The sequence below is a fragment of the Poecilia formosa genome, unplaced genomic scaffold, assembly GCF_000485575.1.
Source record: "Poecilia formosa unplaced genomic scaffold, Poecilia_formosa-5.1.2 Scaffold558, whole genome shotgun sequence".
Lineage (NCBI taxonomy): Eukaryota > Metazoa > Chordata > Actinopteri > Cyprinodontiformes > Poeciliidae > Poecilia > Poecilia formosa.
This window is the reverse complement of record NW_006800497.1, coordinates 25,566-39,262: the sequence shown is the minus strand read 5'-3', so window position 1 is coordinate 39,262 and position 13,697 is coordinate 25,566. Positions and strand designations below refer to the sequence as shown.

Here is a 13,697-nt window from a genome sequence, read left to right as displayed (position 1 = left end):
TCGCTCCGTTTTATGTCCCGCTTCTCCTGTTTCAGAGTTTTGCGCGATGTGCGCGTCATTTTTTTTTTTAACCCCCTAAGGTGGTCGGGAAACGTATCGATGGGGAAAAGGCAGACTGACATAAACCTTTAAAACAACGGAAACAATTTCGGTATTCTGATTATTGAAATTTTAAAGTGCTGTGTTGTTCCGTCACCCCAGTTTCATACCGGACCACTTACAGCACCGGTGTTAACGCTATAAAATGAACGCTCTCTGTCGTGGTATCACTATGGAGAGATTTCTTTATTTAAATGGGTTCATTTTTCAGAGGGATACAAAGTGAGGGTATCGTGATTTTAGCTACCAGTAGCAGGAGAACGGAGCTGCGCCAAGAAGCTAACAGAAGCTAACAAACACTGAATAGAAGAAGAGCTGCCATGTATATTGTTGCAGCCAGACATGATTCAATGTTACACAATACAGTTTTACCAAGTTGCTTAAAGTCTAAACTGGTATTGTTGTGACTGTAAGGTGTAACGTTTACCTTCGACCAAACGCCCCCCAAAGGAATCCCAGCGTTCTGGAGGAGCGATGTTAGCGCCATGCTCTTGTTAATGTTTTGCATTGTACCATTTCAATACATCAATCCCACTTGAGATTTGATATAATTTCATATCCGCCATTTATATTGAGAAGGGTGGAGAAAGTAGCTGGTTGTTCTCCTAGATTTAGACCGCATTTTCCAATACTTAATTTTATTTATTGTGAGAGGGCCCTGAAAGGGGGCACTACTATATTTTAAAAGTGAAAAAACTGCAAAAAAAAAAAAACAGCAACAAAAAAAAAACCGAACAAACTTGTGTTGTAAACAAATATTTTAGTAGTCGAGTAATCTATTGATTATTCTGACAATTAATCGAGTAATCGGATAAAAAAATTGATAAAATTAAATATTGGTAAATCTGGCATAACACCAGTGTTACTATTGGATATCAACATCAGTCCAATTTTTCATATTTGAGCATGCCTAGCAGTTACTTTTTTGTAGTTTAGAAAATTAACCTGTAACAATAACAGCTCACTTTCTAAGTTAACCTGAAGAAAATTTATACAAAAATCTGAAATTCTATTCAATTTAAAGAGGCAGGCTCACAAATACGCTTATAAAAAATGTCTATACTCCAGCTTTTAGTTTATGTATTCATCTTGGAACGAACAAATGTAAGATGGGCGTTTGAGGTAGGAAATGGACCAGGAGACAGACGGTAGGTCTGGGAAAGACAGATGTACGAATGAACGTAATGTGGGGGGGAGAAACCACCGGTAGACCAGGGTACGAACGTAAGACCCAGGAAGAGAGCAATACGGGATATTTACAGAAAAATTATTTTAAACAATTGCAGGGAAGGGGGGTAAAAAACGGTAGTTTCCCTGCCAAAACGGCTTGACACCCGTTTTGGCCTTGCCCAGCTTTTGTGTTTATGTTAGCAACGGGATTTGACACCTTCGTTCGTCACACTCAGATGATTTCCGCCAGGTTCGTCCGTGAAGCTACATTTACACAGTAAGCATTAGCTACTCAGCTGCCCGCCATGTTCAGTCTACCTGCCTGATTTTGTAAATTATGATCATTTAATGCAAAGTTGGCATTTTTAATGGACTGTCAATGCAACTTTTACAGCAACTTTGCATTAAAAGTGTCATTATTTCCTGAATGACATTTCATGACAACTGTCAAACATCATAAAGACTTCTTTATGTTCATGATAGATGCTATGTCATGTTTATGACAGTGTTATGTCAGTCTTATGCACACCCCTTCAAATAAAGTGTTACCCAAATGTCTATATGCAGATGATATACTGTTATTTTTACATGATGCACATAATTCTCTCCAAGAAACTTTTAATATAATTAACTTATCTTTTCCAAAATTTTACACTACACCGTAAACTGGGGAAAATCCATTATCCTTCCACTCTCCGTTAGAGCATGGGACTCTGCAGCTCAAAATACTGCATGACCTCTCACTATGGGAATATCAAATATCTAGGAATAAATACTTTCCTCAGGCTGTCAGAATTATTTGTTCATACCCCAAGGTGTCCCTCAGAAAACTTGCTAAGCCTGGTGGCTGGGCACTAGGGCAGTCATTCATCCAGTGGCCTGTCATTTTTTTGAGTTAAAAAATGTTTAAGGTTTACAGAAAATTTGAATACATCACTTGATAATTATGTTTTATTAATAGATTGGAAGATGAATATCTGAACACCAGCTATAAAATCTTAAAAATGCAAACATTTAAAAAGACTTAGAAACATAAGCAACGCTTAGCCTGGTAGGGGCACAGGTAAAGCCTGGTGGTCCGCCAGGCCTATGATTCACTGGGGGAAACCTCACTACCTAAAAAGATTGAAAATTACCTTAAATACTAGACAAACCTTCCATTTTCACCATCAATTAATCCACAATTAAAACGAAGATACTCCCACAACTTAATTATCTATTCTCAGTCCTCTCAATTACCCCTACACAAAACTGGTTTAAATCAACTGACACATGTATCTCTCGGTTCTATTGGAAAAATAAAAAACCCAAAATATCACTAACAACTTTGCAAAAAAATAAAAATTCTTGGAGGATTAGAGGCAGCCAACTTTCAATTTTATTTTCTAGCAAATCAATTGCAATATCTAGTAAAATTGATTTAATTTGACAGTCAAAATAACTCATGGTTAAACATAAAGCAAAACCAATACAACACCTCGATACCAGAATTGCCATTTTCTATGCAAACAAAAATAATTAAGTACTTTCAAATGTCCACAATAAAGTCTACTCTAACAGCCTGATGAAAAGTTACGAGAATCCAAGCACCAGGCAAAATTCCAGGTACAAGCTGTGGAAAGAGGCCCCAAAAACAATCCAGAAACTCACAGAAGGGTGTAAGATGGCTGGACAGCAATATGCAAGATGCCACAGAATCTTGTGGCATCTTGATTCTGTACGTTTGTATTTCCACGCAGAATGATCTGCATGGAAAACAAACTGGAGACCATTGGATTAAAGTGGGAATTCCCTTCCAAGGTGGTGGAAAATGGCCGAGCTAAGATCCTGTGGAACTTCCAGATACAAATTAATGAAATGGTAATGGCCATTGGACAATCAGGCATTGTGATTACTGAAAAGCAGAAGACAACAGCTGATGTGATCCATGTGGCCATCACAAGCAACACAAATATTAGGAAAATGAGAGAGGAGGGAAATAACAAGGCCTCAGTCCTAAAGAAAGCCTGGCATCTGAAAGCATGATCACTGGAGAACTTGGGGCAGTGACCCCCACAAAATAGAAAAAAATGTTCTAAAATATGCCTGAAGAAACAGAGATCTCAGTCTAGAAGAGAGTAGTCCCAGAAACACAAAACATACTACAAAGAGCCCTGAAGCTTCCAGGACTCTAGTAGAAGACCAAGCTGAAGATGAACAGCTACCCACCCAACATGGGGGAACCAGGAATGGGCGAGAGAAGATCTATGTATGATGCGTTCAATACTTATCATACTTGGCAGGTCAACTGCTGTATGATTATCTACAATGGCCAAACTCATACAAAACTGTCCTTTTAATAAACTGAAGCTAAATTATCTTTCTTCTCTTTCTGTTTTGCTTGCCCCTCAGGGACCCAACATTTAGTGAAACAATTTCTTTCTGGAACATCCAAATGATAAGGTCAGTTAAACAGTCCATCACTATGCACAAAGCTCATTTTAACTGCAGTTAAAAGACTCATTAATACAGCATCTAGATCAATTACTCCACATTCCTGTATGTGTCAGCTAAGACATATAAACTGACTAAAATGCAACGACAAAAAGATAACATTTGAGAATACACAATAATTGAACACACAAGTCAGAGTTAGAGAAAAACCAAACCAAGTTTTAAGCAAAAGAAATGTCCATAGTCTCTTACCTCTTACATCCTCATCCTCAATGGTAGTGTTGGCACTCTCGCTGGACTCCTGTAAAAAGCACAAATATGAACATATGTTCTTCGTATATACAGTAAATAGTAGCCATCACAAAGAAACGGTAAGGACAGGCACCAGGCTTAGACAGATGTCAGATTGGTCATCTTAAAATAATCTACTGGAGCACTAAACAAAGAGGGTGTAAAGAAATGGTATTGTATGATGGTGGTTTAGCTTCAAGTGATGAAAGGATAGGTCTGATAGTCAGAGTTTCGTGGTATCCAAATCTTACTAATTGCATTGAGAAATATTGTTTAAATTTGACACACAATAAATGATAGGACAGTTTAAATTTAACCTACACTTGCCATTTCTCATTTTTGTCGAGTTTAGTTTTCTCTTCCAAACAAGTCTGCTTTAGGTTGAGTTTGTGTGATGTTTCCAGATCATGGTGAAGCTTGGGCTGTCCAAATGCAATCCAAAATATCAGCGTTGACGAAGCTGAACTTCTGACACCCCTTTATGGTGTGCTACCAATGTGCCGTGCTGCACAGACCACTCCCCAACCACAGAATAAATTATTGTCTATTTATGTGTGTGACTTTCATAAATGATTTTTTACCCTTCACAGCAACATTCACAGTGAAACCGTATTGACCGTTTCAGCTTCCTCTCTATCCGTTTCATGTGATCTGCTCTGCACTGTACAAACAGCTGATGAAGTAGCAGAAAAAGTTGCACAGAAAGCAGTTAAACACTACTTTTTAGATGTTATCACTCTTAAAGAACTGCTATACAGAGCCTCCTAGAGCAGTGTTTTTCCAACCTTTTTTTAGCCAAGGTACATTGTTTTAATTGGAAAAAATCACGGGCACACCACCAACCAAAAATGTACAAAGATACTCTGTAGTCATTTTATTACAATAGTCATTCTTATCAAAGTGTCTTGAATAGGAATCAAATAAACACAAAAATTTATTTTTATCATATTTTATATTTCTTATGTCAAATTGCACTTAACATGTCCACTTCAAAAATACACCTGAACAGGGCCACAACACTGTCGTGTGTGATGCATGAATGTAGTAACACACTAATTCTCTTGTTTTAATGTAAAATGCTCTGTACCTACTGCCATCTAGTGGTAAAAAAATTACATGATTACGCCGCTAGTCACTATTACAACAAAGACACTCAAAGATGGCGTTATTTGCAGATAATTAATTCGTTTTCAAAAAGTCTTTTAAGACCAATTACCGTATTTTCCGGACTATGGGCACACCATACCGTACCTTCAAATTTTTTTAACCCCTCTCCTGGAAACTTACATATATCAGCCGCACCGGGCTACAGGCCGCTGGTATCTCTGCTGCTCTCAGTTTCCCATAAGGACCCAGCAGAGGGCAGCAGAGGGCTGCGTCCTAATAACTGCTGGATATATTTAAGGACGCAGTTCTCCGTCTCCAAATCCGGTTTTGTTCACGCCGAGTTTACGTGCAGCGGCTTTATGTCCCTCCTCTAGTGCCAGATCGATACTCATCTTAGAAGCTGCATCATCTGAGTTTGAAAACATTTCTCCGTCCTGCCTGCTGCTAGCATGTGCTTGTTCTAAATGAAAATTAGCGCCTTCTTCTTTGATTTACACTTTTGACTTCCAATGATTCACTTCCTGCTAAAGAGCCCCCTGGTGGTTGAAGAAAAATCCACAGAAAAGCCATATGTTCAAAGTGTAGGAAAAAAGTAGCAGCTTATAGTCCGGAAAATACGGGAGGTGAAATTGGATAATTTCCACGGCACACCTGACGATCACTCACGGTACACTAGTGTGCCGCGGCACAGTGGTTGAAAAACACTGAACTAGGGGACATGGAGGATTTTCTTTTTCTTTTGTGAGGGAACACAATACTTTTGCGTTACCTCACAACAGGTTTTGCATTCCCTTGCAATAATGTACTGATCAGTTTACGCGGCATAATTGAATACTGTAAAGTCTTTCTTACGGTGCCCATCATATTTTCTGCTTTACAAGGCTTTTGTAAGGTTTCTCCATGTTTGTTAATATCTCATTGTGAAATATCTGAAGCTTTATATTGTTTTCTTTAGGATAAAAATGCACCACAATCCTATGATATACACAGAAACTTTCTGTAAGTAGGAAAAAAAAATTAAAAATACACCCAAACCATTTGGACCATTTCTGAGTTATTATCAGGTAATGAGTTATTATCAGGTAATAACTTTGATTGTGTCTCGTATTGGTCTGGATGGTTTAAGGGCTGTTTTAATGTGCAGTTCCATCTCAACCGTACACAAACAGGTACAAACAGGCAGTGAATAAATCGATTTTCAATTGTTTTTTGTTGTTTTTTTTGCACCAAAGAGTTAAGAATAAACGTGTTTTCACTGAGGTCTTAAAACATTTTAATTGGCATTTGTGACTGTATACAAAGTAGACAAGCAAATATTGCAGTAAGCATATTGTGACGGAATGCAAAAATTCCTATTTATTAATGAGTCATATCAAACTATAGTCCATTTGCTAATGTTAGCCTAGCCTATCAATCCCATATAAACATGGGACTGATGTTCATGACTATGTGAAGCATTGAACTGGAACTGCCTTTTCCTCAATGACTGACCAATATCATAAAACAAATCCTGATCTGGACATCATAAGAATACTATACAGCACTTTGGTACAGTTAATAGTCGTTTTTAAAGTGCTTTGTGAATAGATTGACAATGACATCTATAGTTTAGTTTCATAACTTTATTTTTCATGCAAGATATTAACATGTAAATAGAGCAATTTGAATGAAACAGTAAGTAATGGGTGTTTCAACCAGTCTTCTTAAAACAAGGTCTACTGAAGAGTTCGTATTAGTTGAATGTTTGACTAAATATAATAAAGTTACTTCAAAAGCATGAAAAGAAAATTGTATCACCTGTTCAGGCATGCACATTAGGTGGTTTTAATGAAGTAAAAAATAAAAGATGATTTTATTAATCTAGTGATAGATGTGATATGTGTCGAGCTTTTATTTGGTATAGTCACTTAACACTCATACTATGCACAACATTTAATGTATACTTCACTATGACCTAGCACACCATCAGATAACAGCATAGCACAAAGCTTGAAAACAAGCATGCATGTGTTCCCACAATGTCAGTTTATGACTTTATGAATTATACGTGATGACATTGATCCAAATGTCTGCACAAGCTCACGATCAACACATGGTAGATGTGCTTGTGCTGACCTGAAAGGGATTTGAACAGGAAGTTTGGTACTCATGCCGTTGCATGGTTCCCAGGTTATTCCAAGCATGCATAATCCTTTAGTCTCAACACTGTAATGTCATAATGATAGAGCTTTATATCGTTTAAACACACTGAAATGGGAAGCAAGAATCCTTCTGTGATAAAGACAATAAAATGAATGAATTATTTTTGGAAATATAATCCATTTTATAATTGGGGAAAAAAAACATGCAACAGTTTTGCGTGCAGACATTATTTTCTCACATGATGGTAAGTTTTCACAACCAACAGAACAGAAAAATGTTCAGAAGCAACAGTAAAGCTTGGCTCTAAGCAGCAGGGCAGAAGTAAACTACAGCTTCAGATCAGCTGGATACCTTGTTTCCATCAGCTGGATTGTGGATAACAGTGGTTTGAGGCTCCTATTTTGAAAGGACCCACAGCAGGACAAAAGCAGCAGGTTGGTGCAAAGTGACAGTGTTAGGAGGCAATATTAATATACAGATGTGATGGTAGGCAAAGAGATATATATGAAAAAGAAAATAATGCAAAGAAAAAACTGATTTACAACAGCAGCAGAACTGATAGATGGAACCATGTGAGAGTAGAAACAGTTTCACCTCACGTGTAATTAGCTTGTACTACTAAAGATGATTTGAAACGAGGAAATCACAGTAGAATAACACACATCACATGAGGCAGCAAACAACAGCAAACTAACAGTCCACCACACACAACTTCACAAACATGTCACTACAAACTTAGAAAGGTCATACAGATAATAAAAGGAGAACCCGACGCCAGTCCAGTCCATGGTACTGCTGAACTACTCCCTGTTCACTGCGGCTGCATTTTTATACCACACCTGAGACAAAATAACCTCTTGCATAGCTTTCATTATGTGCTTTGTTGAACGTTGTTGGCCTAGTTTAAAACATAACCAGCTGACCACTTTTAGGTGCATCGGAGTACCATGCATTCAGGCTCACTATGCCTGGAGAGTTTGTCAGCCAGATCAGCATCTAAACTTTCTGTTCCAAGATGTTCAGACCCATGATGACACCATGTACTGTATCTGAGTGAAACATACAGATTTTTTTCAGCAGGTTACTGCAGAGAGTATTCTTAGATGTCTCAACTGGACCTCATTGTTTCTCAAGGTAAGGTGCTGACAAGTAAAGGATGCTCACAAGCCAACTCTGAGTGGACTTAGGGGTAGAAAAGTAACAGATTCAGACTAAGCCACCATATTGTTCTATGCTATAGTTCTAAGCTAATTATTGTAGATGGATGCATCCATCATCAACAGCAACCTGGACTGCAGGTGTTCTGAATGTGTTTACAGTCTCTGGCTGACAGAAGACCTTTTTCAAGATTCCAACAAATTACAAGCAAGCCTCCTATCTTCACACACAACAATGACCATCCATGATCCTGTTGCCAGATCAATCTGAAAGAAAGCATCTTTCCATGGGATGCTTTTAGTACTAGTCCACCACTGCAGACTGGGACCATCCAACAGGAGCTTCACCTCTACAAATGTCAGACTCTGTGTCGGACATTTTTGTGTCATACACTTTATCATTGGTCGAAACCAATGTGTTTCGACCTGTATAGCAGTGTAAAGGTCGAGGGACCTTTATACCAACTGGATTTGCAAAATCCAGCTGGTATTTTGTAAAATACCAGCTGGATATTTGCAAAAGAACACTTGAGGACTGTTCTTTGGCCACCCATTTATGAACAGTCAAAGGGAGCTTAGACAAGGATTCATCTTTGAAGCTTTAAGGTTGACATGTTGGTCAAAAATGCCCAAATTCATGGCTTGACTTTTACTTTCTTTTTTTCTTTCTTTCTTTTTTGACACCTAAAGATAGTCAAGATTTTTCACTTCAGATATTGGTGGTCAGAGCAATTTGACTGGCTGTTGTAAGACTGGCATGGGAACTCAGTAAAGGTTAGAATCACTCATTATTTGCAAGGCAGAACAATGTGCATATACTACATTTAGACAAGTGGTCTCCAATGCTAGATCTACTGACCTGCAAGTTTTAGTTGTATCCCTGCTTCAACACCTCAGTCAAATTATTGAATTACCTCTTGAACATGCCATCAAGTTTGGCAAAGGTCTGGTTACAGCTCATTCACCTGATTTGGCTATGATGAAGCAGGGATGCATCTAAAACCTGCGGGACAAAATATGTTGAGGACAAGGGTTAAAGACCCCTGATTTAGACAAAAATCAAATGACCACTAGGGCTGCATAATATATTGCAAATGTATTATTACTGTGACATCACTGAATGGAAATATACCTGTTATTAGGAAGAGCCTAGACTGCTTTAAGTGTCAGTTAACTATTGAAGTAGCATACATTCAAAATGGCTTTTTATTTGGTGACAAATAAAAAAGCTTTAGAAGACATAAACCAAAATTTTCTTCACTTAAATCCAAATAAAACTGAAGTTATATTAATTTTTACAAAAGAGCCTTATTAGTAAACCTGATAAAATTCTTGGTCGCCTTGCTCCTTTTTATCAGTCTTCTGTTTAGGAATCTTGGTGTCATTTTTGACAGTTGTAATTTGGAGAAGCAGGTGAGCTCTGTCGTGAAATCAATCTTTTTTTTGTCTGTGCCTTCTAGCAAAGGTTAAATCAATGTTCTGTATCAAAGACTTTGAGAAATGTATGCATGCCTACATTACTGCATGTTGAGACTCCTACAACTCATTAAATCTTCTTTACAGCATCTCTACATTTTTCAAAATGCTGCAGTTAAAAACGAGAGCTTGTAACTGCATTACTGGTTTCTATGCATTGGCTGCCAGTTTCTTATTGGATTGATTTTTAAAGCTCTAAATGGTTTAGCTTCAGCTTATCTCCAAGACCTTCTTCACGGTCTTTGGCATTTCCATAAGGCCTGACTTTGTAATTTACTTGTCCTGTGTTTTAATTTGTTTTTATGTGTAGTTTAATCAATACTGTACAGTACATCAATACTGGTGTAGTTAATATCTGTTGTTGAGTGTTTTATAAATAAATGTTTTATAAATAAATTGACATTGAATTTAATTATTTCCAGCAGGTGGATAGTCTACTTACAACCTGGGTTATGAGTTTAGTATGAACACAAAAGCATTAAGTTTTGTAAATTATCGCAAGTCATTTATTTATTGCAAGTCATATCAGATTCCCCAAACCCTAAAAACCCTAAGCCAGCATCAACAACAATGGAGCCAATGTACAGCAATGTAACAAAGTACGGCGGAGTATATGGGTGGTCCATGTCGCACATAATGAAACTGCTAAAATGAAGAGATGAGCATGAATCAAAAGAAATCAGAACACAGAGGACTGGTGTTATGGTGGACTGTAACAGTCAACAGCCATGCAGCAACCGAGGCAGGCAGGCAGTGTACCAGAGCAGGAGAGGGGACAGGCTCTTTGGTGCTGGTCACCACATTAGCCTTGTTGTTGATCTGGAGGACAGTGGACAGAAAGACAGGCAGGACAGGGCAGAGGTGACAAGGCTTAGTGTCCAAACATTCACTGCTGTGGGTGGGTGGAAGGAAGGAAGGAAGGAAGCAAGAGTGGGATATTGGGTTTGGACTGGAAACTGACAGATCAGGCAACCCTCGTGAACTGTCTTCACTTTCCTCAAAATAAGAGCATAGGTGTCTAACTACTTGAAGAATTCTTAGCAGTCAATAGCAAAAAAAACTTCAACACAAATGTTTAACTTTATTCAACTGAAAAGCTTCAAAACAGCAAATAAAATTAGTGCTTTAGAATTTATCTGGGAAGATTCATTTAGGAGAAGCCTAGTGTGCTCAGTGTCATCAAAGTGATCAAAAGCAGTAAACAAGAAATGAGCTCCACTATAAGGATCAGTTTAAAGCAGACCATCTACAACAAGATTTTTTTAAATTGAGCTCATTGCACAAGGAAAAATAAGGTTCCAGTTCTGATTGGACAAAGAGAAGCTCTGCTGGATCATCACAATCCCAAATGGATGAAATCAAGTCTGGTTTAGAAGCAGCCGTGTGAGAAAAACACACTATCTCAGCATGAGTGGAGGGTTTTCCTTTCCTGTCAGGACAGCAGAGAGAACGGTGACAGAAATGAAGACGTCACTCATCAGTTCTTCATTCCCAGATGTCTTCCTCAGTGCTCACTGTAGATGCGTTTCCTTTGCTGACACACAGTGACCATGTGGAGGCAAATCTTCAGTGGGAAAAGGTTTCACAGCCACTCAGACAGATTTAACCAAGGAAACCCAAACGTCCATTTCATTAACGCCATCATAAAAATATCAGAGCCAAACAGCAGTGAATGAGTGCTAAGGGTCAAGTGTGAGATGGAGACGGAGGGCACTTACTTTGACGCCATCTGTTTTTTTGTTCAGCAGGCTCTTGGCTGCTGTGAAGACAAAAACAACAATATGAGAAAATCAGTGACCAGCTGGAATTAATAATCACACACTAGCATCAACATACACACAAACATTCATGCAAAGTCTGTTCAATGTTGGCCAATTACGGTCTGCATCAGGGTGGGCACCCTGCTACTTTTGGAAAAAGGGAAGAAATGCAGATGGAGTTCAGGATTTCCCCCAGTATAAGTCTGGCGAGCCGCTAAGCTTTGTTTGTTTTATAAAAACATAAATAGTTTAAAATTTTAAATTTTTATACACCAGTAACCCTGAACTGCAGGGTCTTTGCTGCATTGAGCATTTCACCAGCAGAATCAGAACAGAATCATTCCCGAAAAGGATTTATATAGCTGATACATTGAACAAGGCATGAGGCTAATGCAGCTGAATCTCTCAAAGTTTACCCCAGCGCAGTTTGCACCTAACTTCTCACTCAAACTGGAAAGGTGTTCTTGGAGAAAAACTTCACCTGTATCACTATTCATATTTAACCCCCTGTGAAGAATCATTTTTCAAGCTAGGAGTTAAGTTTAAATGTTACAGCGTTTGCTCTTCTTGCGCAGGACAATGTGAACTGCAGGTATACCCTGTAGTTGCGTTTTAGAGGTGTGCATTGAGCATGCTGTGAGAATGACATATATTTGTGAACAAACAATTATGTAGGGGTGTGTGTTTACATCTCAACACACTGGCCCATCGTCTGGCTCTGGGTCTGCGCTCATAAAGTTTATGTATGTGTTCCTCAGAGGAACGTGTCAGTGTGGCGTAGTCACGCAGCACGCTGTTTTTAATGTTGACCTTTTTTTATGGCATCACAATTCCTCAAACTGCAGCATGTCAAATGTTTTTTCTGCTTCCTGTTAGGCAGATTCTAGCACATGTGCAAAAAAATTTATATTTATTTTAATAGTATGTTTTTTGTCTGTCGTTCTTAAGAATATATAGTTGGTGCTTAAGCATTGTCAACAACATCTTCCAGTAATAGGTTTACCTTTCCTGTTAATGTAACATTTTTTAATACAAAAACATGGTGGCCCACTGGTGGGGCATCCTGGCTCCCCAAACAATGGACTTAGCAAGTTTTCTGGGGGAAACCCTGGAGTTCAAACCAAACTTACAGAATCATCAGTCTGGAACATGTAAGGATTCATCCAATGAGTCTGTTAGAATCTGCTGTATTCAGCTCTTCAATTTGTATCCCAGCTTTCAGTAATCTACCTATATCTTGTCTCAATCATACCAGGAACAGAACGTGCATTTATTAAGGGGCTGGAATCATCAAAGCCAATTTCTAGTTTATGTTGCCAATCAATGACAGACGGAGACATGGAGCAGATGATTAGAAGTCGCAGTAAGGGCAGAGTAGGGGCAAAGGTCATCTGTGTATCCTTTACAAAAACAGGAGGTTACCATAGACTTGTCCATTTTAAGAATTGAATATAGACAATTCTTGTCGCTGCAGAGTGGCAACAGATTTTCTCAAGCCATGGAAGAAGAGCACTTTTTGTTTGAAATTACTAACAAGTGTCAGATCATAGTGTAAAAATGTGTTGGATAACATAGTTGGTTCAACCCCAATCAGAAGTATTAGTTGTACTAAAAAAGTGTTACACCAACAGTGTCTTAATAGAAGTTAATGCTAAAGTATCAACTTTAATTTAAATTATATCTGGTCTTGAAGGACTATAACCCTCCAGCTCCAATTTCATTTTGACATTACAATTTATATGTTCTATAATGCCCTTAGAAATACTGTGTTCCTGTTTTAGTCTTGTTCTCCATTGTCTGCATTTTTATTTTGCTCATTTATGTTTATTTTTTGAAATAAAGTTATTAGGGAAAATAAGAGAGACTTCATCCACTTGAAAATAAGAACATGAACATAAATGTCCATCTACTTAACGGTCGATAACCAAAACAAAACTTCATCACAGCTTTCATTTCAATCTTCATTTAACTGAAAGTTTACAAAACAGCCAAGTAAATTACCGCTTTAGAATTTATCCAGAGAAATTTATTTAGGGGGAGCAAAGTGAGCTATGCGCTTTTA

The 13,697-nt window shown here is 38.1% G+C and overlaps 1 protein-coding gene across 14 annotated transcripts in view; it reads right to left on the bottom strand.

The window, feature by feature from the left end:
* Window positions 1-13,697, bottom strand: part of LOC103129593 (calcium/calmodulin-dependent protein kinase type II delta 1 chain) — a 43,904-nt gene that overhangs the window by 9,214 nt on the left and 20,993 nt on the right. For 2 of the 14 annotated variants that reach the window (XM_016665246.1, XM_016665248.1), the window contains exons 9-12: window positions 11,594-11,631; window positions 10,635-10,694; window positions 7,594-7,638; window positions 3,955-4,003 (exon numbers count right to left, since the gene is read on the bottom strand). In XM_016665246.1, the coding sequence (XP_016520732.1) occupies window positions 3,955-4,003; window positions 7,594-7,638; window positions 10,635-10,694; window positions 11,594-11,631 (192 nt within the window). Of the gene's footprint in view, window positions 1-3,954; window positions 4,004-7,593; window positions 7,639-10,634; window positions 10,695-11,593; window positions 11,635-13,697 lie in introns of all 14 variants that reach the window. The other 12 variants (XM_016665249.1, XM_016665252.1, XM_016665250.1 and 9 more) reach the window with 7 other exon arrangements.